The sequence below is a fragment of the Oncorhynchus masou genome, chromosome 28 (assembly GCF_036934945.1).
Source record: "Oncorhynchus masou masou isolate Uvic2021 chromosome 28, UVic_Omas_1.1, whole genome shotgun sequence".
Classification (NCBI taxonomy): Eukaryota; Metazoa; Chordata; class Actinopteri; order Salmoniformes; family Salmonidae; genus Oncorhynchus; species Oncorhynchus masou.
In genome coordinates, this window is record NC_088239.1 from 73,597,328 (window position 1) to 73,622,443 (window position 25,116).

General features: G+C 45.7%; 2 protein-coding genes across 5 annotated transcripts in view; one reads left to right on the forward strand and one right to left on the reverse strand.

The window, feature by feature from the left end:
- Positions 1-7,128, forward strand: part of setx (senataxin) — a 60,010-nt gene extending 52,882 nt beyond the window's left edge. Inside the window, exons 21-25 of the mRNA XM_064943257.1 lie at positions 2,359-2,451; positions 3,147-3,302; positions 3,538-3,633; positions 3,804-3,891; positions 3,983-7,128. Of these exons, the coding sequence (XP_064799329.1) occupies positions 2,359-2,451; positions 3,147-3,302; positions 3,538-3,633; positions 3,804-3,891; positions 3,983-4,690 (1,141 nt within the window). The 3' untranslated portion in view covers positions 4,691-7,128. The remainder of the gene's footprint in view (positions 1-2,358; positions 2,452-3,146; positions 3,303-3,537; positions 3,634-3,803; positions 3,892-3,982) is intronic.
- Positions 7,129-11,294: 4,166 nt separating this feature from the next.
- Positions 11,295-25,116, reverse strand: part of ntng2b (netrin g2b) — a 126,699-nt gene continuing 112,877 nt past the window's right edge. For 3 of the 4 annotated variants that reach the window (XM_064943260.1, XM_064943259.1, XM_064943258.1), the window contains 3 exons: positions 15,451-15,618; positions 14,079-14,213; positions 11,295-12,790 (listed from right to left, as the gene is read on the reverse strand). In XM_064943260.1, the coding sequence (XP_064799332.1) occupies positions 12,570-12,790; positions 14,079-14,213; positions 15,451-15,618 (524 nt within the window). In that variant the 3' untranslated portion in view covers positions 11,295-12,569. The remainder of the gene's footprint in view (positions 12,791-14,078; positions 14,214-15,450; positions 15,619-25,116) is intronic. The other variant, XM_064943261.1, reaches the window with a different exon arrangement.

The following is a 25,116-nucleotide window of genomic DNA, read 5'->3' on the forward strand; positions in this document are numbered from 1 at the left end:
GCACTAAATAGGGTGGCGCGAATGGCGCAGTACATCACCGGGGCCAAGCTTCCTGCCGTCCAGGACTTCTATACCAGGCAGTGTCAGAGGAAGGCCCTAAAAATTGTCAGACTCCAGCCACCCCAGTCAGACTGTTTTCTCTGCTTCCGCATGGCAAGCAGTACCGGAGTGCCAAGTCCGAGGCTTCTTAACAGCTTCTACCCCCAAGCCATAAGACTCCTGAACATCTCATCAAATGACTATCCAGACTATTTGCATTGTCCTTTTAAGCTGCTGCTACTCTCTTATCAATGCATAGTCAGTCTAATAACTCTAACTACATGTACACTACCGTTAAGTTGGGGGTCACTTAGAAATGTCCTTATTTTTGAAAGAAAGCACATTTTGTCCATTTAAAATAATATAAAATTAGGCCAGCATCCCGGAGTCGCCTCTTCACTGTTGACGTTGAGACTGGTGTTTTGCGGGTACTATTAATAAAGCTGCCAGTTGAGGTGTCTGTTTCTCAAACTAGAGACTCTAAAGTACTTGTCCTCTTGCTCAGTTGTGCACGGGGCCTCCCACTCTTTCTATTCTGGTTCGATCTAGTTTGCACTGTTCTGTGAAGGGAGTAGTACACAGCGTTGTACGAGATCTTCAGTTTATTGGCAATTTTTCACATGGCATAGCCTTCATTTCTCAGAACAAGACTGAGTTTCAGAAGAAAGTTAATTTGTTTCTGGCCATTTTGAGCCTGCAATCGATGCTCCAAGATATTCAACAAGTCTAAAGAAGGCCAGTTTTATTGCTTCTTTAATATCAGCACAGCAGTTTTCAGCTGTGCTCACATAATTGCAAAAGTGTTTTCTAAAGATCAATTAGCCTTTTTAAAATGATCAACTTGGATTAGCTAACACAATGTGCCATTGGAACACAGGAGTGATGGTTGCCGATAATGGACCTCTGTACGCTTATGTAGATTTTCCAATAAAAACCAGCCGTTTTCAGATACTATAGTCATTTACAACATTAACAATGTCTACGCTTTATTTCTGATCAATTTTAATGGAAGCAAATGTGCTTTCCTTTGAAAAACAAGAACATTTCTAAGCGACCTCAACTTATGAACAGTAGTGTACAATATTATTTTGGGGGGGTATTGCTGCATTGTTGAAGGGCTTGTAAGTAAGCATTTCACTGTGGTGACAAATAATATTTAATATTGTGTTGATTTGATCACAATTGCCACATTAAAGGGAAACGTTGATCGTGTTAACAGGGAGAACTCTAGAGTTACGTCGATGTTCAATCTCCTGCTGCTTTCCGTGGGCTGATATTTCTCATGCGCAGCAGTCCCAGGGAGCTGCGCGGCAATGTGGGGATGTTGTACGACTGGGCGCGGCTTAGAGGGAACATTGATTATGTTGCGGAGAAAGTTCAGAATGACCAACAGTACAAGTCAAAAGTTCAGAATCCTAATTTCAAGGGATTTCCTTTATTTTTATTTTGTTCTACGTTGTAGCTTAATAGTTAAGACAAATTTATGAATTAACACATGGAATCATATAGTAACCAAAAAAAGCGTTAAACAAATCCAAATATATTTTACTTAGATTCTTTCCTGTAGTGGTCCTCATGAGAGCTGGTTTCATCATAGCACTTGATGGTTTTTGCAACTGCACTAGAAGAAACTTTTCAAAGTTCTGTATACCACCTCTACCTTGTCACAGCACAATTGATTGGCTCAAACGCAATAAAGAAAGAGATTCTACAAATTCACAAGGCACACCTGTTAATTTAGATTGTAGGTGATTACTTCATGAAGCTGGTTGAGAGAATTCCAAGTGTGCAAAGCTGTCAAGGCAAAGGGTGGCTTCATAGTTTGTTTAACACTTTTTTTTTTTGTCACTGCATTCCATATGTGTTATTTCATAGTCTTCACTATTATTCTATATTATAGAAAATAGTTTTTAAAAATGTAAACCCTGGAATGAGTATGTGTCAACTTTTGACTGGTACTGTACATCACTATACTGAGAGCATGTCAGTTTCTAAAAGGATGTATTTGGGTCTTTGATCTTTTTATGTCCTTTGCGTGCCCAGATACTGCACAACAAGAAATGAGGGTGTGAATTGCGGGAATTCTCCTTTTTAAGCGTTTAACATCGCATGTGAAACTTTTTTATTTATCCTTGATTTAACTAGGCAAGTCAGTTAAGAAGAATTCTTATTTACAATGATGGCCTACCGGGGAACAGTAGGTTAACTGCCTTGTTCGGTGACAGAAGGACAGAGTTTTACTTTGTCTGTAACCTTTCGGTTACTGGCCCAACGCTTTAACCACTAGGCTATAATTTGTGTGTGTGTTCCTGTCTTCAGTGAGACTGCAGAGAGGAGGGGGAACTTTGGCTGGCCTCTCCTGCCCTACCGTGTGTTTGACGTGACCGACGGTCAGGAGGTCAAGGAGGGAGCGTAAGAAATGCTCTGGATCATGTTCCTATGACTTCTCCCATTTAATTAATTCTACTGTAGGCTTCATGTTAAAGGGATAGTTCAGTGACTTTGCATGATTTCCACATTTGGTTTCTTATCTCCACAACATTCTAGGGCACGTAAAAATCATTCCATGGAGGGCAGAGTGTTTGGTTTTTCCTTTCAATTACGCCCTAGACGACCAGGTGTGTGTGTGTGTGTGGAGTTCCTTAACTAATTGGTGACCTTAATTAATCAAGTACAAAGGAGGAGTGAAAACCCAGACACTCCGCCCTCCATGGAATAAGTTTGACACATTTGATCTAGGGCCTTCACACTCAACTCTGGACCTTGAAGCCAGTTCCACTGCTTGTTTTCATTATTCCCCTGTAATCAGAGACATATTTAGACCTGGCGTACCAGGTGGGTGCAAGTCATTCTCAGGTAGAACAGAAAAGCAGCAGGCTCTGGACCTCGTAGGGTCAGAGTTGAATACCCCTGGTCTAGGAACAGGGAGTTACTGCGATCCACACTTTGATTTTGTTAAACTAGCCACGGCCAACAATTGTTAACAACCATTTTTGGTCCAATTCCCAACCTCTTGCTGAACAATCCCTTTAATGACATTGCGAAAAAGTGCTTGTGACTTAATACATGTTGAATGACTGTTTGATTGCCGTCTGGCTGGTCACCAGGTCGTTCAGCAACCTGAAAGAGGTGCAGCTGGTAGTGTTCCTGCTGAGGCTGATGGCTGAGAAGCAGCAGGTCAAGGTGGGGGTCATCACGCCGTACAATGCCCAGAAGGACCGCATCAACCGCGAGATGGCCAAGGTGGACAACAAGAACCTCACGTGAGTCAGGTGCTGCACCATAAATGCGCATTCTCATTGGGGTTAGTAGATTGCCAGGGTCCGTTCGCACTGCTGGTGTAAAAAGAAACCATTTGCCAGAAAAGGAAGCCATTTCAGTAGTCTTAGCTTGCAGAATCATTAGAGCCAAAAGAAATGGCTTCCTTTCTGCTGTAGTTGTTCCCCGCTAGCAGTGTGAAGGGACTCTAGAAAGACCAAAAGAAAAATTGTATTCCAGGGTGGACGTTGACACTGTGGAAGGCTTCCAGGGCCGAGAGATGGACTGTGTCATTGTCTCCTGCGTCAGGGCGAGCCACGAGCAGGGCGGCATCGGGTGAGTGTACAAGCTTTCCTGGTAAGGTCATGTGACCAGGCCGTATACTTGGTAATGATATAACAAATTGGATTTATGTAACGCTTTACGTAAAGTAGTATTCATACTACGAGTACTGTGCTTACCTGGGGTATGGGTATAGTTTCTGATCTATGGTGGACCCCCCCCAGATTCCTGGGGAATCGCCAGAGGTTGAATGTGACCATCACCCGGGCCAAGTTTAGCCTGTTCATTCTGGGCCATCTACGGACACTCCAGGTAATTGGCTCCACCTCCTGTATCTGTATGGAGGCCTGTGTCTGGTTGCATTTCCTTTTCCAGCCTCGTGTTGATTGTGTGTCTGTCCTAGGAAAACCAAGACTGGGGTGCGCTCATCAAGGATGCCGCGACACGAGACGTCATTATATCAACGAATGAGATGAACTTCAAGACGGACGCCAGGAAGATCTTCAAAAAGGAGCTGACCAGGAGCTCGTCTTACCCCCTCAGAGAACCAGGCCCTCCCTCTGCTGCCCCCTATCCCACCGCCGATCCCCCCAGGCCTGCTCCCTTCCAGCTACGCCGCTCTTCTGAGCCAGCCCTGTTCGCCCAGGGCAGGGACTCCCCTCAGCAGCCCTGGTCGGCATCCCCTCCCCAGGACGCTGACAGGCCCAGAGACCCCCGTCTGGTAGTCCAGACACCCCAGCATAGACCAGACTGGAATCTGCGAGCTGAAAGAATCAGGCTCCCACAAGCCGAGATCAGAAGAGACCCACGAGCTGAGAGGGATCCACGAGGATGCAACAGCCCAGAACAGCGTCACCCAACTGGGTACCAAAACCAGAGATGGGCTGTCAGGGAGAGGGACAGAGAGCAACACCGTTCACCAATTACCGCGCCATACCCAGGAGATGGAGTCAACAGACCACCGAGGGACCCCAGTCAGAGAGACTATGATCGCTACAGTGCTACAGCCTTCAACCGCCACACACACACTCACCCCCGGAAACGAGACCCAGACCCCCGATGGATCCCTACCACCCACTCCAAGAGGGGGAGAGAGAGGACTGACCACTGACTTGGTTTGTTTTTATTGGTGTGCTTTCTGATAAATTCAGGGAATGGGAACGAGAGTAGAAGGGCAAGAGATTACGCAGAGTAGTTTGGTTGTCGAACAGTCAGTCGAAAACATCACAGTTCACCATCTCAAGCAGTAATATGATGCTGTTGTATCATTTACAAGTCAGTTAATTTTATTTCTGTAATAAATGTAATTGTTTTTGTAATAAGCTGTTTAATGACTGTTATGGCTGGAGTATGTGGGTTGGCCACTGGCCTCTGTAAAATACTGCCCTTTGTTTGGACAGTGGGGGCGGGGCCTTTTGAAAGGGCACTTGTACTATAACACTGGTACGTGTGTGTTTCCAGTTCATTACTGAGAGATGTAACCAGGGTAATGCACTGTGCCTGTGACTTTTATTCATTTTCTTTTTTTGGTTCACAATTTTATAATTTCCTAATCTCATTTTCTTACGTGCTCTGCATTTGTATAGAAATGTTCTGGACTTCATAAAAGCGCAAAGACTAATGTCGCTGGTACTCAATGTTTGATACCTGGTTATTTATTAGTAGTATAGCCCACTTAACAGAATGGCTGTTACATTACAATTTTAAGTACACACTATTTCCGCTTATAGCATATATTAAGTGCAAAAGTATATCTCGTCAGCCATAGTTATTTGACTATAGGCAATTATTTTAGTTTTATTTTGCTTTTAAAGTGTCGTCCTTGTTTAGCACCAGGATGCTGATTAACTGAGGCAATTAAGGTTACATTTTGTGATTGGAATGGGCCTGATTGTTACATTAAGCATCTTTATAGAATTCGTAACATGGACCCATACGTAGTCTAAGTGAGCGCTGTAGCTGAGAATGTGGGACAGATGTTGTATTTCTAAATAGGGAGACCTGTTGTACAGTAGTTAAATGACATTTTATGCCCCGGGGAAGCTTTGACATATCTGGTCACTTTCTTCTGCTGGTTTGTCTGTACGGTACTGGATGCACTTTTATTTGTTGTATCACACTGTGCATTTACACAAGCTTGTTTTCACACACACACACAACTCTATCAACAAAACTCATTTTCGGTTACCTTTCTTGTCGACAGAGACAAGGTTATATGTATTACTCCCCGCTGTTGGACTTCAGGCCAGCTCCCTCCTCAAATGTTGGAACCAAAGACTTCCTGTGACTCTCAGCAACTGCAGTGAAGTATACATGGCTTTATTCCTTCTGCGTGTCACCTGTCACGATACTGTCCAGTGTTTAGAAGGTAATTGTTCAAATCATTCTTCATTTCAATGCAATATAGTTTCTGGGAGAAATAGTTTTTCTAAGACCTATGCCCCAAAAGAACCACAGTGCCAGTTTAAACCAAATCAAGTATGTAGATATTTTTTAAGTTGATAAATGAATCATCTTATTTGAAATTGAACAATTGTTTACATTTAATTTTAATCTGCAAAATTATTTTATTTGTTTGCAATTGGTGCTTGTTCAACAGGACTCATTATTTTGGAACGTTCGGAAAGAAACATGCTATGTAGAACAAACGCATCTCTGACATGCAGAATAAGGAGTTGCGTCGGCTCTACTTGTGGAATCTATCTGCATCTTTCGAGAACATTTTCGTACTGAATATGGCCTTGTATATTATTGTTCACCAAATCAATCAGCTGATTCCATATCTGTAAAGTGTTAGGGAAACTAAATTGACCATGGTCAACATTGTATGCTTTGTTTTTCTGAACCACTGCTAAAATAGTGGTCAAATAAAAATGTGCATTTTGTTATAGACATCTTTCACTTTACACAGGTAGATGGTACACTAACACTATTAGTTGGGCCTTGTGTGTGTCTGTCACACACACACACACACACACACACAACTCTCATCATACCACAATCCTTTCACCAGTTCTGATCGGCATAGGTACAACTTTCCTCTAAGGCCATAGTTTCCATTCTCCTAATGCTTGAGTGTAGGACTGTGGTAGGGGAATCTGGTCCTAGATCAGTGCGGTTCAGCCAGGACAACTCCCACGCTGGTCTCTGATCTGTGCCCCATCTCCCAGAGGATCTCCCCCACACGTCTCAATTTATCCCACTGCCCTTCATGTTAACAATACAGACTTCTTCTGAAGCGGAGCCCAGAATAGAGATGCCTTACAGACAGACTAGAACAGGATTTTATTTTACCACCGCCTGAATGTCTTTTCTGTCTTATGCTGACACTCGCCACCCACTTTGTTGTTGTTTTTGCATTCCTCCCAGGTGTTCGTGGTGCTTTTGTCTAAATGTGTTCATCCTGTTGAGGCGTGAGTGCATTTCACCTGCAGTTCTCTTGTTTACATCCAATGTCACCGACTCCACTAACACAGGGAACTACTTTCTCAATGAAGTGTTTATTTTTTTTAATAAAATTCTACTCCAAATAAAGGATGCCACACAGTACCTAGTGTCATTAGGATGATCCTTTAAACCCTGGGTTTCCACGCCAATGACGCTCTCTTAGTGGGAGAAACATAAACAGTTTTTCAGACGTCTTTTCCTATTCTAGTAAGTCTATGCGGAGACTGTTATATTTTGACCTATTACTGTTATTTTGTTCTCAGAACCTTACAGGTATTTAAATGTTTGTTAGGACATTATGGTGCCATTTTTGGTTTAATTTCAGTTCTTCCTAATTCCCAATGGAACTGAGCTGGATGTGTTGGTGTCAATCATGTCCGCTCCTTTTCTGTTTGCATAAAACATGTCTGACCTGAATGAAATTACATAGGTGAGAGGAGTATGTTGAGCCATTTTTTTACATTCAGCATCACTACGTCAAGGGAAATGTAGTATTCTTTCTAACAACGATATCTACATATACACTATATATACACAGAAGTATGTGGACACCCTTTAGTGGATTCTGATTTTTCAGCCACCTGTTGCTGGCAGGTGTATAAATTCCAGCACACATCCATGCAATCATGAAAAGCTCAGTGACTTTCAACATGGCACCGTCACAGGATGCCATCTTTCCAACAAGTCATTTCGTCAAATTTCTGCCCTGCTGGAGCTACCCTGGGAAACTGGAAGTGCTGTGATTGTAAAGTGGAAATGTGTAGTCTAGGAGCAACAACGGCCTCGACGTGGAAGCCACACAAGCGCACAGAATGGGACCGCCTAGTGCTGAAGCGTATAAAACATCTTCTGTCCTCGATTGCAACAGTCATTACTGAGTTCCAAACTGCCTCTGGAAGCAATGTCAGCACAAGAACTGTTCGTTGGGAGCTTCATGAAATGGGTTTCCATGGCCGAGCAGCTGCAAACAAGCCATGCGCAATGCCAAGCGTCGGCTGGAGTGGTGTAAAGCTCACCGCCATTGGACTCTGGAGCAGTGAAAACGCGTTCTCTGGAGTGATGAACGCGCTTCACCATCTGGCAGTGCAATGGACATATCTGGGTTTGGCAGATGCCGGAGAACGCTACCCGCCGACTGCATAGTGCCAACTGTAAAGTTTGTAAGAGGAATAATGGTCTGGTGCTTTTTGTCATGGTTTGGGTTAGTTCCAGTGAAGGGAAATTGTAATGCTACAGCACACAATAACATTCTACAAATTCTGTGCTTCTGACTATTGAAACAGTTTGGGGAAGAACCTTTCCTATTTCTGATCGGTGTGTAAGAACATGACTGGCCTGCGCACAGCCCTGACTTCAACCCCATCATATACCGTTGAGATGAAATGGAATGTCGACTGCGAGCCAGGTCCAATTGCCTAACATCAGTGCCTGACCTCACTAATGCTCTTGTGGCTGAATGGAAGTTTGTGGAAATATTGAATCAAATATTTCTCAGATACCGGAAGTTGTAAATTGAAATAGACTTTATTACAAAGTAACAGAGCCGAGGAATTCCGTGGAACAACTGACTTTTCTTGTTACAGACCTTACAGACCTCAGGCTTTGTAGGTTTCCAACTTCAAATAACAGTCACTCTTCTCTATGTAGATAATTAACTCCCCTTGGCTTTGAGCCACCAATATTTTGTCTCAATTCTTGCTTGTTAACGCCCACATCTGCTTCAGTTTAGATTATATTGGTGGCGGCGCCATAGTGCTCATCCAAAAAAGAATACATTTATTGCATATATACTTTCCCAGTATAAGTGCTTTTTTTAATAATACTTGATTAGTACAACCATGGATTCTTTTACATTTTCTGCTTCTGTGTTTTTACATTTCTAGTGGTTATTGACCCAGTCTGTACACACTCTTATGGATTCTGCTTCTGTTGTGTTTTTACATTTCTAGTGGTTATTGACCCAGTCTGTACACACTCTTATGGATTCTGCTTCTGTTGTGTTTTTACATGTCCAGTGGTTATTGACCCAGTCTGTACACTCTCTCTTATGGATTCTGCTTCTGTTGTGTTTTTACATGTCCGTTGTGTTTTTACGTTGTGTTTTTCTAGTGGTTATTGACCCAGTCTGTACACTCTCTCTAATGGATTCTGCTTCTGTTGTGTTTTTACATTTCTAGTGGTTATTGACCCAGTCTGTACACTCTCTCTTATGGATTCTGCTTCCGTTGTGTTTTTACATGTCCAGTGGTTATTGACCCAGTCTGTACACACTCTTATGGATTCTGCTTCTGTTGTGTTTTTACATTTCTAGTGGTTATTGACCCAGTCTGTACACTCTCTCTAATGGATTCTGCTTCTGTTGTGTTTTTACATTTCTAGTGGTTATTGACCCAGTCTGTACACTCTCTCTAATGGATTCTGCTTCTGTTGTGTTTTTACATTTCTAGTGGTTATTGACCCAGTCTGTACACTCTCTCTAATGGATTCTGCTTCTGTTGTGTTTTTACATTTCTAGTGGTTATTGACCCAGTCTGTACACACTCTTATGGATTCTGCTTCTGTTGTGTTTTTACATGTCCAGTGGTTATTGACCCAGTCTGTACACTCTCTCTTATGGATTCTGCTTCCGTTGTGTTTTTACATTTCTAGTGGTTATTGACCCAGTCTGTACACTCTCTCTTCCGTTGTGTTTTTACATGTCCAGTGGTTAACTCTGTTTATCCAGCTCTGTCCATTCACCTGAGCTCAGCCTTTATTCTGCTTACACGTCTTATTCATTAGCCTTGTGTTTTCTGTCTGAATATGTCTGGGAGGTCATTCTAGATACTTGTAAATCAAACAGTCATCATTTTTTCACCTGCAGTAATGTTCCAACATCTCGTGGAAAGCCTTCCCAGGAAGAGTGGAGGATGTTATAGCAGCAAAGGGGGGACCAACTCCATATTAATGCCCATGGTTTTAGAATGAGATGTTCAACGACCAGGTATCCACATACTTTTGGTCATGTAGTGTATTTCAGGATGTTGTGTATCCCTGGAAATAATCAGAATTCATGTAAACATAAACTGTTGTCTAAACATTGGTCTATTGGCACAACTTACCCCGGGTATGGGGTAAGTTTAGCATGGATCCACCTCTGGGGTAAGTGTGTGATGTCCTGTGACATCGGGGCATGGTGCTGGTAGGTCAAAGTTTAATTCATGGAATGCAGGTGTGCTATATCATATCTTAAATGTAGGGCTACATTCAGATATAGATCTCTGTTCAAAATCACTTACCGTTCAATTTCTTGACCAGTTGTCTGGGACAAGTATGTTGTTTCAGTGTGCAAGGTCTCTGCATTTTGAGGCTACTAAGCCCATGAAATCAGTCTGAAATGATTGACATGTTCATCAAGCTCAGACTCCATGTCATCAGATAAGACCTCGTGTGCCTCTGCTACTCTATCCTCTCCTTCACATGTTAGTTTTCTTTTTAGTCATTGTGCCTCTTCAGTGTCATTCCGTCTTTTGTCATCCCTTGCTGCTGCTCAAGGGGACTTATTCTCTTATGTCACTAAATTGGCTGCTCTCTCAAGAACCTCAAGGGTGGCTAAACCCCTGCTTGTTTTACTTTTGCATACAGAGGGCCTGATGCACTGTAACAATAAGTTAATATGCATGACACATTGCAAAACTACTATGCATAAAACTCATTAGGGATACACAACATATCGGTGAGCATTTCTGAATCGGACGGTATTAATTTAACGCCGATGTGCAAAACCGATGTCAAAGCTGATGTGCATATACCTATATGACGTAGGTACATGATGTAATGATGCCACCAAAAATATGATAATCTTGGTTGTGAATGAAACGACTGAGCAAATGAACAACGAAACAGCACAGCAAGTAAGTGAAAGAAATAGGTTTTGTTTATGTTTTACTGGTAATGGGGACATATGTAAATGCCAACCAAATAACTTTTTGGTGTTTGTTTCAACTATTTAACTACTACAATGACTCATGTTTTAAATTGGTTATCTGTGTCAAGTTCTTTGGCAAGGAAAATATCGGATATCGGTATCGGCCAAAAATGTCATATCGGTGCATCCCAAACACTGACCAAATGTAATCAATGGTGGCCATTGGCTCAACTTACCCCGAGGCAAACATTCTGACTGTATTCGCCCACACAGCTACAAGGATGCACTTTCATGCTAAGTTTAGCACCTCATTTTGTAGCTTGAAGAGAACCCAACTGATGTACAAAACAATCGTAAAACTATCTACTTTGGTTTAGACACAAGCATCATGAAACACATTCATCTGACTTTGAGACGATCTATTTTTTATTTTACCTAACTTACTTACCACTTTTTCCATGTGGATTTTTTCTTCAGACTTTTATGAAATGATGGCCTCTTGCTAGATATTTGGTCACATGATTCATTTTGTGTACGGTTTCCTAGAAGTAAGGGGTGGCTCAACTTACCCCACTCCGCTACCAATAAATGAGGTCATCTTTTTGTACTTCTCTGCAACCTCGACACTTCCACTGGAGTAGATAACTGACCGTTTTGGTCGTGACACATTTGTTCTCTTGAAAGAATGTACAAGTAAAAACAAATAACACACATTTACTGTGAAGTTTACAGTGTAATAAAATGTCATCTGGAATAGTTACTTTATTATAACTTCAAACAAAAATAATCTCTACAAAAACTATTCAAATAATGTCATTATATTGATACTTTTCTTTTTCTCTCTTTCAGACTGTTGATAAGTTTAAATTCTGTTTTACTCCTGAATTCTGTGTGAAGATAAAATCTTGCTAAACTGTGGCGACTCATTCCTATAACAACCATTTATAGTGACTAAAATCTTAATATGGATAACCCTCTGGATATTGTAATAATAATGTATAATCTCAGCGTCTGTCGGTGGGCACATAACATACAATAACAACTGAAGAAGATGAAATAAAAAAAATGTCAAAGGTGAAAACAAGTCTGTAATTTTGAGTCGAAGATGTGAAACCTGGTTTACAGTATATTCTACATCGACCTCAGCAGCAAATCCGCTCCCAGCCAAGCCCTCCCCAAGTCTAGCCAAACACACTCCCCGTCTGTCTGTCTGGAGCAGTAAGTGCAGGGTCTCGAAGAGGGGCACATTAATTCAATGAATTAAGACAAAGGAAATGTACTTGTGTTACATCAGCAATTCCTCCCTTTTCTTCATAGTGAACAGTAGTGATTTAAAGTGTTAAACGAACAGTCGTTTGCTCGTTTAATAATAATTATGCTTTTTGGTATGAGATCGAGATTCCTCCAGCTCAAGATTAAAGGGAGAGAGACGGGGGGTTTGGTTGTATGATTTTCCTCCACCTTCCTCTGTTCTCTCTGAAGTCATTCTCTTGTTTTACTCTCACACGTTCCCCGAGTCAGTGAGGTGTGTGTGTGTGTGGGTGGGTGTGTATTTACAGACCTTTCCCAACCTAACCTCCTCTAAGGATCCACACACACAACAGTTCCCCCTGTGTTTGAGGGGGCAGCAGGTGACTCAGTGTGCAGTTAAAGTGGCCAGAAGGTGGGGTAGCAGGACACAGAGCAGTAGGGGGGCGAGGAGGTGGGGGGTGCAGGCCGTGTTGCAGGCCTTGTCCCCCTCGCAGCGTGACTGTTGACACAGCACGCCCTTAAACTCTGGGGGACAGATACACTTCTGGTTCTGGGAGCACGTCCCGCCGTTCTGACATAGGAGCAGTTCTTCGTCACACACGTTGGCTGTGAGAGAGAGGGGGAGAGAGAGGTGATTGAGATGGTGAGGATGGAGGTAGAGAAGGTGTGGATGAGGGAGAGCAGAGGATGAAAGCGAGAGGAGGTTGAGGAAGGTGATTGAAGGGAAACAGGAAAGAGAGGGAGATATAGTGGCAAAACAACAAGGTTCCATGAAAGATAAAAGGAGGATGGGGGAGTAAAGAGCAAAGAGAATAAAGAGAGGAGTAAAATAGGAGAGAGAGATCGGGGGAAGGGGAGTAAAATAGGAGAGAGAGATCAGGGGAAGATGAGAAGAGGAGTAAAATAGGAGAGAGAGATCGGGGGAAGATGAGAAGGGGAGTAAAATAGGAGAGAGAGATCGGGGGAATATGAGAAGAGGAGTAAAATAGGAGAGAGTGATCGGGAGAAGGGGAGTAAAATAGGAGAGAGAGATCGGGGGAAGATGAGAAGAGGAGTAAAATAGGAGAGAGATCGGGGAAGATGAGAAGAGGAGTATTGCCACAGAAATAACAAGATGGGGAAGAGAGATGAAGGGAGCAATGAAAGTATATCGATAGAGGGGGGGGGGAGAAGAAAATATGAATTATCCTAGCCTCAAGCTCAGCAACGAATTTCACCTGCCTTCTCTTTTCTGACATCTTTTTCCCTGTTCTTTTGGAGCAGGCACTTTCTCTGAATCAGAGTAATGTCTCTTTTGTTCAGAAGTCTCCTATACATTTCTTAGTTGTCTGTAAATCATAGGCTGAATGAAAAGGCTGTAAACGGGGTGGGAAATAACATGCTGGTAGTTTTTATACTGTACAAGATATTTGGCCTAAAACACAGTGTGTGTTTACAAGAGAGAGAGTGTGTGTGTGTGCATGCATCATGTGTGTGCATGTGCGGGTGTTTGACGTAAAGACCTGTGAAGATTTGTAGGGCATGATGACAAAAGTATGCTCAAAGCTTTTATGTTCTGGAGCTCTCTGTGTATCATGCATGTTTATACCACCGAAAACCTTTTTACTCTCTCACCTTAATCTAATATGGGATCCACTGTGCTCTACTGATTGACCCAATTGGCTAACTAACAAACTGCAGTAAGGAGGGATTCCAAAGCCAGCCTCAGAGAGAAAAGGAGGGGCTGTATGTGTTTGAGACTGGCCCTGACTCTATGGGATATGATAGGGGGATGGAGGGTTAAGGTGTGACACACACAACCCCACATACATACACACACTATCTTCCCCCCCCACACATATCTACACCCCCCACACACACACAGCCAAGTGCATATCTCCCCCTGTATACTCACAGTAACAGCCTTGTCTCCAGTAGTACCCAAGGAAACAGTCATCACACTTGGGCCCCGTAGCGCCGTCTTTACACTGGCAGAAGCCTGTTCCATTACACCGGTCATGGACAGAACCCATCTGGTTACAGTTACACTCTGGGGAGAGGGGGATGGAGGCAGGCATGTTAGAAAATGTATTTATTTTTAAATTAAGTTAATTTGGTGTTTGTGTGCATGTGTAAAACTCTCTCTCCTGTATTGATTCAATGCCAGTCTCTGTGTGCCAGTAGCCTGGCAGGTGAGCTAATGGGGCCCTCATTTGTGCTGACTCCAACGCCTGGACCTGCCCCCACTGTGACAGGGTTATCCTCCCAACTCTCCTTGTGCCCCCCTTCTACCCTCCTCCAGCTCTCCTCCTACCTTCTTCCCACCCTCCTGCTACCCTCCTCCAGCCCCCCACCTCTCACCTGCAGATGGACTACATCAACACTAGTCAGCTCGACAGAGAATCCAGGAGGATTAATAGTCTGATCTACATTCAGCTCCACAGAGAATCCAGGAGGATTAATAGTCTGATCTACATTCAGCTCCACAGAGAATCCAGGAGGATTAATAGTCTGATCTACATTCAGCTCCACAGAGAATCCAGGAGGATTAATAGTCTGGTCTACATTCAGCTCCACAGAGAATCCAGGAGGATTAATAGTCTGATCTACATTCAGCTCCACAGAGAATCCAGGAGGATTAATAGTCTGATCTACATTCAGCTCCACAGAGAATCCAGGAGGATTAATAGTCTGGTCTACATTCAGCTCCACAGAGAATCCAGGAGGATTAATAGTCTGATCTACATTCAGCTCCACAGAGAATCCAGGAGGATTAATAGTCTGGTCTACATTCAGCTCCACAGAGAATCCAGGAGGATTAATAGTCTGATCTACATTCAGCTCCACAGAGAATCCAGGAGGATTAATAGTCTGATCTACATTCAGCTCCACAGAGAATCCAGGAGGATTAATAGTCTGGTCTACATTCAGCTCCACAGAGAATCCAGGAGGATTAATAGTCTGATCTACATTCAGCTCCACAGAGAATCCAGGAGGATTAATAGTCTGATCTACATTCAGCTCCACAGAGAATCCAGGAGGATTAATAGTCTGGTCTACATTCAGCTTCACAGAGAATCCAGGAGGATTAATAGTCTGATCTCAGTGAGTCAGTGTTTTTACTGTCTCTGTTTAGCAGTTTTTTCTGGCAGTTTGTTTGGAGATGCTGATCTCTAAACTGTATTTCTGATCAATGACGTCTTGGTGGATCAACATTTCATACTGTTTGTGTAACACACAATGCCTAATGATTATTCTGCAATACACACACACACATTGTGACTGACCGATGCAGACACCCTCGTCGTCGAGTTCGGCGGACGCGTTTCTGAAGTAGCCCAGTCTGCAGTGCTGGCAGTTCTGTCCTCTGGTATTGTGCTTGCAGCTGACGCACGTCACGATGTTCAGGTAGTCTATGTAGCTGCAGCGGTTAGAGTGGCCGTAGCACTCACAGTCTGGGAACAGAGAGGAGAGTTAGTGGTCGTAGCACTCAGTCTGGGAACAGAGATGAGAGTTAGTGGCCGTAGCACTCAGTCTGGGAACAGAGAGGAGAGTTAGTGGCCGTAGCACTCAGTCTGGGAACAGAGAGGAGAGTTAGTGGTCGTAGCACTCAGTCTGGGAACAGAGAGGAGAGTTAGTGGTCGTAGCACTCAGTCTGGGAACAGAGAGGAGAGTTAGTGGCCGTAGCACTCACAGTCTGGGAACAGAGAGGAGAGTTAGTGGTCGTAGCACTCAGTCTGGGAACAGAGAGGAGAGTTAGTGGTCGTAGCACTCAGTCTGGGAACAGAGAGGGGAGTTAGTGGTCGTAGCACTCAGTCTGGGAACAGAGAGGAGAGTTAGTGGTCGTAGCACTCACAGTCTGGGAACAGAGAGGAGAGTTAGTGGCGTAGCACTCACAGTCTGGGAACAGAGAGGAGAGTTAGCAGCACTCAGTCTGGGAACAGAGAGGGGAGTTAGTGGTCGTAGCACTCAGTCTGGGAACAGAGAGGAGAGTTAGTGGTCGTAGCACTCACAGTCTGGGAACAGAGAGGAGAGTTAGTGGTCGTAGCACTCAGTCTGGGAACAGAGAGGAGAGTTAGTGGCCGTAGCACTCAGTCTGGGAACAGAGAGGAGAGTTAGTGTCTCGTAGCACTCAGTCTGGGAACAGAGAGGAGAGTTAGTGGTCGTAGCACTCAGTCTGGGAACAGAGAGGAGAGTTAGTGGCCGTAGCACTCAGTCTGGGAACAGAGAGGAGAGTTAGTGGTCGTAGCACTCAGTCTGGGAACAGAGAGGAGAGTTAGTGGTCGTAGCACTCAGTCTGGGAACAGAGAGGAGAGTTAGTGGCCGTAGCACTCAGTCTGGGAACAGAGAGGAGAGTTAGTGGTCGTAGCACTCAGTCTGGGAACAGAGAGGAGAGTTAGTGGTCGTAGCACTCAGTCTGGGAACAGAGAGGAGAGTTAGTGGTCGTAGCACTCAGTCTGGGAACAGAGAGGAGAGTTAGTGGCCGTAGCACTCACAGTCTGGGAACAGAGAGGAGAGTTAGTGGTCGTAGCACTCAGTCTGGGAACAGAGAGGAGAGTTGTGGTGATGAACAGTGGGACATAGGACAGATGTAGGTTCAGTACATGGCCAGACAGCAGGCCACAGAGACTGGGGGAATGAAGTTTCTAGTGTTTTCTGTATTGCATGTGTTATAGCGTATTGGTTTGTATGCTGACTTCACAAAATGAATGTCCATATAAATGGACAGTATATTGTATTACATAATGAGCCATAGAGATGGTTGTGGTATGGTGGAGACATGGCATACAGTAGGTGGGAGATGTTAGAGGATGGTTAGGACCAAAGAACGCTAGAGAATGATCCCATTGAGAAACGGTCTCTGGACCACCAGAATTGTTTGAAATCACATCCAGTCGTCGTGGCCCTTATTGTAAGAAACAGTTACAGTAGCTTTAGGTGTATGAATGATTTGGGAACGCTGCAAATATCGTGCCCTGCGTTTGTCCATCTGCGAGTCAAAAGGCATCCTCATCGATTCATTATCTTAGTGTCTGACTCACAACTTGTTAAAGACAGACTTCAAACTCCCCCCTCCCCAAGACAGGGGAACGCTGACAGGGCTTTATCAAGCTCTGACAGCAGTCTATACTGGTGTGTGTGTGTATTTCGGGGGGAGGTTGTGTGTGTGTGTTGTCCAGTTTGTGTTATGCCTGTGTGTATATTTGTGCATGTTTTGTGCAAACATGCACACGTGTGTGTGTGTGTATGCTGGCTGTGTGTGTGTTGTGGTCAGGGATTTGTTTGTGTTTTAATGCAGGGAATATTAGAGGCCTGGTGTAAGAAGATCCTCATTCCTGACAACTTCTACCTCCCATTATACAGTAGGTCTTCATCTATTCTCTATCGATCTGATGCTTATATAGTGTCTTAACTGCATCCCAAATGGCACCCTATTCCCTATGTAGTGGACTACTTTTGACCAGGGCTCATAGGACTGTATGGTATAGGGTGCCATTTGGAACAGAAGCTATACCTGCTTGTACATATGATACTGTCTGTTTTATACTCCTCAATCTGTGCAGTCACACAGGGTGACTTCCTTCAACTAAGTTGAATTTAATATGGTAAACCAGGAAGCTAAAAACCCATATGTCATAATCACCTGGTTTTATTAATGTATTTACAGACCAAATCTCAATGTAGCGCATCCCCAACCAAAGTGTGTGTGTGAGTGAATCCTTCCTGTGATATTCTTGGCTGAGGTGTGTACATAATTAAGCTTTTATTAAGCTTCAGAAGTCTGCTGCAACGTGTGTGTGTGTGTGTGTGTGTGTGTGTGTGTGTGTGTGTGTGTGTGTGTGTGTGTGTGTGTGCGCTACGAGGCATCGCTGTCCTCTAAAGAGGAGTTTACCAAGCATGTTTATGCAAATACACATTTAAATACACATTAAAAAGTCTAAGTTTAGCTGTTTAATCAGCCGTCAAATTATTATTTTATTATTGTTTGGTTGATGACGCCGCTGAAATATTTATGGGCTGTTTTGAGAGGGGAGAACCGCCGGTGAGAAGAGAGTCACATAAAATACACACACACACACAGGCACACACACATAAAATGCTTCTCTCAGCTATAAAACAGTTAGGGGAGAAACGTTACACAGTAATTATATATGACTGCCCAATTACTCCACAGACGGCAGAGAGAGAGAGCACCGGGACATAGTTCCACAGACGGCAGAGAGAGAGAGCGCCGGGACATAGTTCCACAGACGGCAGAGAGAGAGAGCGCCGGGACATAGTTCCACAGACGGCAGAGAGAGAGCACCGGGACATAGTTCCACAGACGGCAGAGAGAGAGCACCGGGACATAGTTCCACAGACGGCAGAGAGAGAGAGCGCCGGGACATAGTTCCACAGACGGCAGAGAGAGAGAGCACCGGGACATAGTTCCACAGACGGCAGAGAGAGAGAGCGCCGGGACATAGTTCCACAGACGGCAGAGAGAGAGCACCGGGACATAGTTCCACAGACGGCAGAGAGAGAGAGCGCCGGGACATAGTTCCACAGACGGCAGAGAGAGAGAGCACCGGGACATAGTTCCACAGACGGCAGAGAGAGAGCGCCGGGACATAGTTCCACAGACGGCAGAGAGAGAGAGCCGGGACATAGTTCCACAGACGGCAGAGAGAGAGCGCGCGGGACATAGTTCCACAGACGGCAGAGAGAGAGCACACGGGACATAGTTCCACAGACGGCAGAGAGAGAGAGCACCGGGACATAGTTCCACAGACGGCAGAGAGAGAGAGCGCCGGGACATAGTTCCACAGACGGCAGAGAGAGAGAGCGCCGGGACATAGTTCCACAGACGGCAGAGAGAGAGAGCACCGGGACATAGTTCCACAGACGGCAGAGAGAGAGAGCGCCGGGACATAGTTCCACAAATATATGCAAAGTCAAGATGGGACTTTATTTATGGAAGGCTGTAAAAGAAAATAGTAACAAGGGAGATACTGTTATTTTGAAGGTTTCGTAGGCCTATATTCCTGGACAGTTGTTAAATCTGGGGGACAAAATGATATCTGACACAAGAGAGGTGTTAGACAGGGAGCTAATTGATCTGTTTTAACGGTGAATAGTGATAGCAATGACAAGATAGTGACAGTAACTAGGACATCTTGATGCGTACCTTGTGAGCCAAACAATACCAACATGATGATAAGAAATGACAGTCGGAGAAGGAAGAACTGAAACATGCAGAGAGATGGAATCTTTCCACAGTTTTTGACACCAATCTGGTCATTCACAGACCATTTCCAAAAACTGTTTTCTTCGATACCACTCTACTACTGACTCCATGCTACTCAACTAGCTCTACTGACTCAATGCTACTCAACTGACTCGATAACACTGTACTAACTCTTCACTAAGTCAACTCAATGCTAGCTACTCCACTAGCACCACTGATGGTAAGCCTACAAAACAGGATTCCATGGTGCTCCAGTGTCCTGTAAGCGTCCTCAGTCACTCCCCTGCTAGCTTTTCTTGTTCAGTGTCTTACCTTTGAAATCATCGTATATGATCCCATACAACTGTCTGGCCTCAGGCTCTCCTCCTGAGATCAAGAGCTTGAGAATCCCTTTAGGAGATGAACGAATCTTTGTTTTAGATGGGTTTCCTGGATCCAACCTGAGTCAATCTACACACAATACCCCATAATGACAAAGCGAAAAAAAGTATTTTTTTGCAAATTTGTTAAAAATAAAAAACAGATGTACCTTATTTACATAAATATTTAAGTATTCAGTCCCTTTGCTATGAGACTCGAAATTGAGCTCAAGTGCATCCTGTTTCTGTTCATCATCATTGAGTTGTTTCTACATCTTGATTGGGGTCCACCTGTGGTAAATTCAATTTATTGGACATGATTTGGAAACGATCACACCCGTCTATATAAGGTCCCACAGTTGACAGTGCATGTCAGAGAAACAACCAAGCCATGAGGTCTAAGGAATTGACCGTAGAGCTCAGAGACAGGATTGTGTCAAGGCATAGATCTGGGAAAAGGTGACAAAAAATGTCTGCAGCATTGAAGGTCCCCATGAACAGTGGCCTCCATCATTCCTAAATGGAAGAAGTTTGGAACCACCAAGACCCTTCCAAGAGCTGGCCGCCCGGCCAAACGGAGCAATTGGGGGAGAAGGGCCTTGGTCAGGGAGGTGACCAAGAACCCAATGGTCACTCTGATAAAGCTCAAGAGTTTCTCTGTGGAGATGGGAGAACCTTCCAGAAGGACAACCATCCATCAAATAGGCCTTTATGGTAGAGAGGCCACTCCTCAGTAAAAGGCACATGAAGGTTCACCTTCCAACAGGACAGCGACCCTAAGCACACAGCCAAGACAACGCAGGAGTGGCTTCGGGACAAGTCTCAATGTCCTTGAGTGGCCCTGCCAGATCCCGGACTTGAACTCGATCGAACATCTCTGGAGAGACCTGAAAATAGCTGTGCAGCGACGCTCCTTGAGAGGGTCTGCAGAGAAGAACGGGAGAAACTCTCCAAATACAGGTGTGCCAAGCCTGTAGCATCATACCCAAGAAGACCCGAGACTGTAATCACAGCCCAAGGTGCTTCAAAAAAGTACTGAGTTAAAAATCTGTTTTTTTTCTTTGTAATTAGGGGGTATTGTGTTAGATTGATGAGGGGGAAAAAACAATTGAATCCATTATAGAATAAGTCTGTAACGTAACAACATGTGGAAAAAGTGAAGGGGTCTGAATCCTTTCCAAATGCACTGTATGGAGAGGTAGGTCCATACAGATATACATCTAGAAAGGCTGATGTTATGGAGCAGAGCACCAATGTCCTGCAATGGAACAGTTTGTCAGACATCTTGCTTGAGGGCAGTTCTAAACCAGCTAGTTTCATCTTTATGGGTTGGTCATCACCTAGTTATACAGTATTAAGGACATGGGAGAGGTGGAGTCTACCGGATCCTAGCCTACATGGTATGTACACTACACACTAGCCAATGTACAGTTCTTGAGTTCTACCTTTCTTTTTTGCGAACTCTCCCTCTTCACTCTCTTCCTCCTCCCACTTTTTCTTCTTCTTCTCCTCTCTCCCAGGGGGCTCTAAGGTCTCCTGACCCCAGATTTCCCATTCAGGGGGTTTGGGAACTTCCTCTGGATCACCACAAAGGAAGAGAGAGATCTGAAATCTATTGCTCTACAGGTTGATTAGTGCTGTCAGACTGTTCCCAGTAGCTCCAACTTCGACAGGCTTCGACTGATCAACAGCTCTACACATTGACTGGTCATGTCTGAAGGAGAATCTACTGTACTCCAACTTGTATTTGCTTTTGAACTATACACATCTATGCACTGGTATATACCAACTCATACATTCACTAGCACTACAAACTAGCTCCATACATGTACAACTCATCTAGGGAAGATACCTTCAGGGTTGCTTTCTGTGTCCTCCTCTTTCCCCTCTTGTTCTCCTTCGTTCTCAGAAGGTTTTCCTGTCTCCTCTACTTCAAGAGTCGGAGAGACTGAGCACTAACAGGTCACATCATTTGTTTGTTTGTTCATTAGTGTTTTTGTTTGTTTGTTCCTTCGTTCGTCCTCTTTTCATTCATTCATCTATTCATCCATCCATTATACTTTTGTACCTATTATTGTACTAGTCCAGTCTAGTTCATAGCAACACAATGAGTTATAAAACTACTAACTAATGAAGTCCATTGAAATCCTACACAATGACAGATACCTTCTGCCTCAATCTCCTCCTCTTTCTCTACCACTGCTTCCTTTTCTCTCAATCCCTCCGAGGGCCACTCACTCTCTCCAGGGCCCTCTTCCTCAGGTTGGGGGGGAACTGTGAATGTCAGAAAAGGTCCAAAAAACACATCACAATTTGTTCACTTCGCCTTGCCCCCCCATATGAGCTAGAATCTACAGGTCACGCTAGAAAGAGAATATTGTTTTTCCCCCTTTCTCAAATGATTTCACACAGCTAGAAAGCTATAACCTTTATATCTCTCCTTCTCTGTTGTCTTCTCGTTCTTTTCCTCCATCCGCTCCACTTTCCTAGAGGGCTTCTCGCTTTTCCCAGAGTCCTCTGCTTCAGGTTTTGGGGAGGCTGTGTGCGAGTACCAGTGAAACATGAGTACTCTCAGAATGAATTTTTTTTACCATCAGGGTGGGACAGAGGGGACATAGTTTATTTGTACTGCACATCATATGGCTACTTCATCATAGTCACGGCTCAATTAACTAATGGCATGCTAATATGAACCATGACAATACCAGGCTCTTGACAGACCTCATCTATCATCGATTTTCTTTTCTTTACCTGAAAGTAGGTGAGTAATGTATTACTCTATCTGTTCACAACATCATGGCAACAAGTAGTCTTCTACACGTGAATGTTCCATTACACTCTAAATTCAATGCACAACGATAAGGCCTGTACCCTTTTCAATATTTTTTATCCTCCACTCCCTCTTTCTCCTCCACTCCCTCTTTCTCCTCCACTCCCTCTTTCTCCTCCACTCCCTCTTCTCCTCCACTCCCTCTTCTCCTCCACTCCCTCTTCTCCTCCACTCCCTCTTCTCCTCCACTCCCTCTTCTCCTCCACTCCCTCTTCTCCTCCACTCCCTCTTCTCCTCCACTCCTCCACTCCCTCTTCTCCTCCACTCCTCCACGCCCTCTTTCTCCTCCACGCCCTCTTTCTCCTCCACGCCCTCTTTCTCCTCCACGCCCTCTTTCTCCTCCACGCCCTCTTTCTCCTCCACGCCCTCTTTCTCCTCCACGCCCTCTTCCTCTCCACGCCCTCTTTCTCCTCCACGCCCTCTTTCTCCTCCACGCCCTCTTTCTCCTCCACGCCCTCTTTCTCCTCCACGCCCTCTTTCTCCTCCACGCCCTCTTTCTCCTCCACGCCCTCTTTCTCCTCCACGCCCTCTTTCTCCTCCACGCCCTCTTTCTCCTCTTTCTCCTCCACGCCCTCTTTCTCCTCCACGCCCTCTTTCTCCTCCACGCCCTCTTTCTCCTCCACGCCCTCTTTCTCCTCCACGCCCTCTTTCTCCTCCACGCCCTCTTTCTCCTCCACGCCCTCTTTCTCCTCCACGCCCTCTTTCTCCTCCACGCCCTCTTCTCCTCCACTCCCTCTTCTCCTCCACTCCCTCTTCTCCTCCACTCCCTCTTCTCCTCCACTCCCTCTTCTCCCCCACTCCCTCTTCTCCCCCACTCCCTCTTCTCCCCCACTCCCTCTTCTCCCCCACTCCCTCTTCTCCCCCACTCCCTCTTCTCCCCCACTCCCTCTTCTCCCCCACTCCCTCTTCTCCCCCACTCCCTCTTCTCCCCCACTCCCTCTTCTCCTCCACTCCCTCTTCTCCTCCTCTCCCCCACTCCCTCTTTCTCCCCCACTCCCTCTTTCTCCCCCACTCCCTCTTTCTCCCCCACTCCCTCTTTCTCCCCCACTCCCTCTTTCTCCTCCATGCCCTCTTTCTCCTCCACGCCCTCTTTCTCCTCCACGCCCTCTTTCTCCTCCACGCCCTCTTTCTCCTCCACGCCCTCTTTCTCCTCCACGCCCTCTTTCTCCTCCACGCCCTCTTTCTCCTCCACGCCCTCTTTCTCCTCCACGCCCTCTTTCTCCTCCACGCCCTCTTTCTCCTCCACGCCCTCTTTCTCCTCCACGCCCTCTTTCTCCTCCACGCCCTCTTTCTCCTCCACGCCCTCTTCTCCCCCACTCCCTCTTCTCCCCCACTCCCTCTTCTCCCCCACTCCCTCTTCTCCCCCACTCCCTCTTCTCCTCCACTCCCTCTTCTCCCCCACTCCCTCTTCTCCCCCACTCCCTCTTCTCCCCACTCCCTCTTCTCCCCCACTCCCTCTTCTCCTCCACTCCCTCTTCTCCTCCTCTCCCCCACTCCCTCTTTCTCCCCCACTCCCTCTTTCTCCCCCACTCCCTCTTTCTCCTCCTCTCCCCCACTCCCTCTTTCTCCTCAACGCCCTCTTTCTCCTCCACGCCCTTTTCTCCTCCACTCCCTCTTCTCCTCCACTCCCTCTTCTCCTCCACGCCCTCTTTCTCCTCCACGCCCTCTTTCTCCCCCACGCCCTCTTTCTCCCCCACGCCCTCTTTCTCCCCCACGCCCTCTATCTCCTCCTCTCCCCCACGCCCTCTTTCTCCCCCACGCCCTCTTTCTCCCCCACGCCCTCTTTCTCCCCCACGCCCTCTATCTCCTCCTCTCCCCCACTCCCTCTTTCTCCTCCACTCCCTCTTTCTCCTCCACTCCCTCTTTCTCCCCCACGCCCTCTTTCTCCCCCACGCCCTCTTTCTCCCCCACGCCCTCTTTCTCCCCCACGCCCTCTATCTCCTCCTCCCCCACTCCCTCTTTCTCCGCCACGCCCTCATCTCCTCCTCTCCCTCTTCTCCTCCTCTCCCTCTTCTCCTCCACTCCCTCTTCTCCTCCACTCCCTCTTCTCCTCCACTCCCTCTTCTCCTCCTCTCCCCCACGCCCTCTTTCTCCCCCACGCCCCTTTCTCCCCCACGCCCCTCTTTCTCCCCCACGCCCTCTTTCTCCCCCACGCCCTCTTTCTCCCCCACGCCCCTCTTTCTCCCCCACGCCCCTCTTTCTCCCCCACGCCCTCTTTCTCCCCCACGCCCCCACTCCCTCTTTCTCCCCCACGCCCTCATCTCCTCCTCTCCTCCACTCCCTCTTCTCCTCCACTCCCTCTTCTCCTCCACTCCCTCTTCTCCTCCACTCCCTCTTCTCCTCCACTCCCTCTTCTCCTCCACTCCCTCTTTCTCCTCCACTCCCTCTTCTCCTCCACTCCCTCTTCTCCTCCACTCCCTCTTCTCCTCCACTCCCTCTTCTCCTCCACCCCCTCTTCTCCTCCACTCCCTCTTCTCCTCCACTCCCTCTTCTCCTCCACTCCCTCTTTCTCCTCAACGCCCTCTTTCTCCTCCAC